Source organism: Mandrillus leucophaeus, unplaced genomic scaffold (assembly GCF_000951045.1).
Source record: "Mandrillus leucophaeus isolate KB7577 unplaced genomic scaffold, Mleu.le_1.0 Scaffold308, whole genome shotgun sequence".
Lineage (NCBI taxonomy): Eukaryota > Metazoa > Chordata > Mammalia > Primates > Cercopithecidae > Mandrillus > Mandrillus leucophaeus.
In genome coordinates, this window is record NW_012103232.1 from 128,345 (window position 1) to 129,538 (window position 1,194).

The window sequence follows — 1,194 nt, forward strand, 5'->3', positions numbered from 1 at the left end:
GCTTCAGCTTCCCAAAGTGCTAGGACTACAGGCGTGCACCACCACGCCCGGCCCATTTGGGTCTCTTCTGAAAGGAGGGAATCTAAAGGCTGTAGCAGGCCATGCACAGCTGCACTGGGGGATATTCCACCAACCCTAAGCTCCCTGCTACTGTGTGCCCTCAGGGTCCTCATCTGGGAGGCAACAGGGCACAGATCCCAGATCCAGTGCCACCCAGAACCCCGCCTGTCCCAAATGTTTCTGCAGAGTTTCTCACCGTCCTTCAATTTTCCACTCCGTCCACTGGCCAGTTGCAAACTTGTATTCAAAGAGGTCATTTTTATTCTTCAAGTTAGAATTGGAATAAATGTCCCCAGTGTAACCCCCTGAGTAAAGAGAGTGAGAAACTGTCAAACCCAAAGGCAGTCTTGAAGATTTAAAACCCTGGAAGGTGGACCAGAATCTGGCCCCACTGAAAATGCATAAGCCAGGACTCTCTCCACAAGCCCTAGAAGGACCTACTGCCCGCCTGCCTCCGTGCTGGGCTCTGGGGACGCAGAGATGAGCGGGACACTATTCCCAGCCACAGCCCAGCAACACCGAAAGACACCCAACCCTGTGAGTTCAGGGCTGTTAGGGCAAGGGGTCCCAGATCCAGCGCAGAATTCAGAGGACTGGCAGACAAAGCCGAGGGTGAACAGAGAGCCCCTGCTGTATACAGCACGAGCACAAACACCCCAGGCCTGCAGAAGGGCAGGGTGTCTGTGGGCCTCGGGGGCGACACAGCCCCTGGGAGGCAAGAGGCTGCTTACCAAAGACAAACATGCTGCTCCCATAGACGACGGCCGAGTGGTGGTAACGGGGGGCCGGCGGGGTCCCAGTGGTAAAGGCCCTGGGGTTGCACAGGGGTGGTGAGAGTCAGCGGGCGTCACCCATGAGGTCCACACCCTCACAGGGTGGCCCTGCATTCCTGTGTTGCCTTTCTTGTTTTTTGTTTTTTTTTTTTTGAGACAGTCTCGCTCTGTCACCCAGGCTGGAGTACAGTGGCGCCATCTCGGCTCAACCTCCGCCTCCCGGGTTCAAGCAATTGTCCCGCCTCAGCATCCTGAATAGCTGGGATTACAGGCACCCGCCATCATGCCCAGCTAGTTTTTTGTATTTTTGTAGAAACGGAATTTCACCATGTTGGCCAGGCTAGTCTTGAACTTCTGACCT

General features: G+C 55.4%; 1 protein-coding gene across 1 annotated transcript in view; it reads right to left on the minus strand.

Annotated features, from left to right (window-relative positions):
- The window catches only part of LZTR1 (leucine-zipper-like transcription regulator 1), a 27,516-nt gene that overhangs the window by 11,250 nt on the left and 15,072 nt on the right, over positions 1-1,194 (minus strand). The window contains exons 4-5 of the mRNA XM_011987358.1: positions 792-871; positions 256-365 (exon numbers count right to left, since the gene is read on the minus strand). Coding sequence (XP_011842748.1) covers positions 256-365; positions 792-871 — 190 coding nt within the window. The remainder of the gene's footprint in view (positions 1-255; positions 366-791; positions 872-1,194) is intronic.